At 43.0% G+C, this 1,211-nt stretch overlaps 1 protein-coding gene across 2 annotated transcripts in view; it reads right to left on the reverse strand.

Annotated features, from left to right (window-relative positions):
* Window positions 1-1,211, reverse strand: part of LOC108756092 (AF4/FMR2 family member 4-like) — a 17,447-nt gene that overhangs the window by 10,578 nt on the left and 5,658 nt on the right. For both annotated transcript variants that reach the window (XM_018499669.1, XM_018499668.1), the window contains exon 2: window positions 646-806. In XM_018499669.1, coding sequence (XP_018355171.1) covers window positions 646-799 — 154 coding nt within the window. In that variant the 5' untranslated portion in view covers window positions 800-806. The remainder of the gene's footprint in view (window positions 1-645; window positions 807-1,211) is intronic.

The following is a 1,211-nucleotide window of genomic DNA, read 5'->3' on the forward strand; positions in this document are numbered from 1 at the left end:
GACGTTTATTCTTTTAAATGATCTTACGCAGCATCATAACAATAAGCTAATCCTTGCTTCCGTTAATCAAAATGTACAGAACATGAGAAAAAGAGTTATGATATGAGACTTTAATTGTTCAAAAGCGGGATAAGACGTTAATTCTTCCCCCTGTGTTAGGAATAAATGCGAATAGAAGCGGATGGAACATTTCAGGCGGAGGAAAATCTCTCCCTGTCATGTACATAAGCCACCGATTATGGCCGGCGGACGCAATTAATTCACGTATGTCTGATCTCCGTGGAAACACCACGTAATTGTGGAGTAGCATCCGCGGATTTAACTGATGTACGTAGGCTTTAATAATGGTGCATTATTGATCAGACCTGAACCCCGTTCAAATTCCGTCGCGCACCCTCGTCCTAGGGGGTGCGCCAGGAGATGCGATGGGGTGCGCTGGTCAGAAACGACGTTGGTATTATAATCGCGTACTTGGAGCCAATCGAAATACTGCAGTATCATTCTCGAAAATTATTGGGATTTTTTATGTTCTCGAAGCAACGCATTACTGATGATCGTACTCTAATATTTGAAGACGCAGTGATTAAGGTAATACGCGCGATGGTGAGCGAGCTGCTATACAAGCGCAAAAATGTATAGGCTCACCGAGGCTGTATCGCCAGAGATCTTTGAGAGGTAGGTTTCCATTTCGACCACCGAGAAGATATACGTGACCGGCAAGTAAGGTGGCACTGTGCTTGCTCCTCGAAGGTGGTGCTGGTCCATTTTCAGTGCCAGCTGCGGTAACCGAGCTCCACATTTTCTTCCTGAAACAAAATACAGCAGAAATTATTTTTTACCGCATCCATTGCCTTTTATCAACGGAAGATCGTTGTCAGAGAAAAGTTTTTTGTTACAGTAATTAGCTTTATTGAAACATTGGTAACACGGTGGCCTTATCTCAAGTCAGTTCGCGCCTCTTAAGCGCTCAAGAGATTAAACAACAGCATCCTGATTGATATAGATAGTCTTGTAATAGCATTGGTTTCCCCTTGGTCTTTCGTGATATCTTATTCTCCCGCTTTCTGAATGTTTCCTTCGTCCTCAGAATTACTGCCGAGAGAAGGAAGTCGTTCTCTCAAAAGCTGGGGATAAGATACATTCGCTCGGCTACTGCTTCTTATTTGTCTTGTACCTTCTCTCTCTCTCTCTCTCTCTCTATATATATATAT

Source organism: Trachymyrmex septentrionalis, unplaced genomic scaffold (genome assembly GCF_001594115.1).
Source record: "Trachymyrmex septentrionalis isolate Tsep2-gDNA-1 unplaced genomic scaffold, Tsep1.0 scaffold94, whole genome shotgun sequence".
NCBI lineage: Eukaryota > Metazoa > Arthropoda > Insecta > Hymenoptera > Formicidae > Trachymyrmex > Trachymyrmex septentrionalis.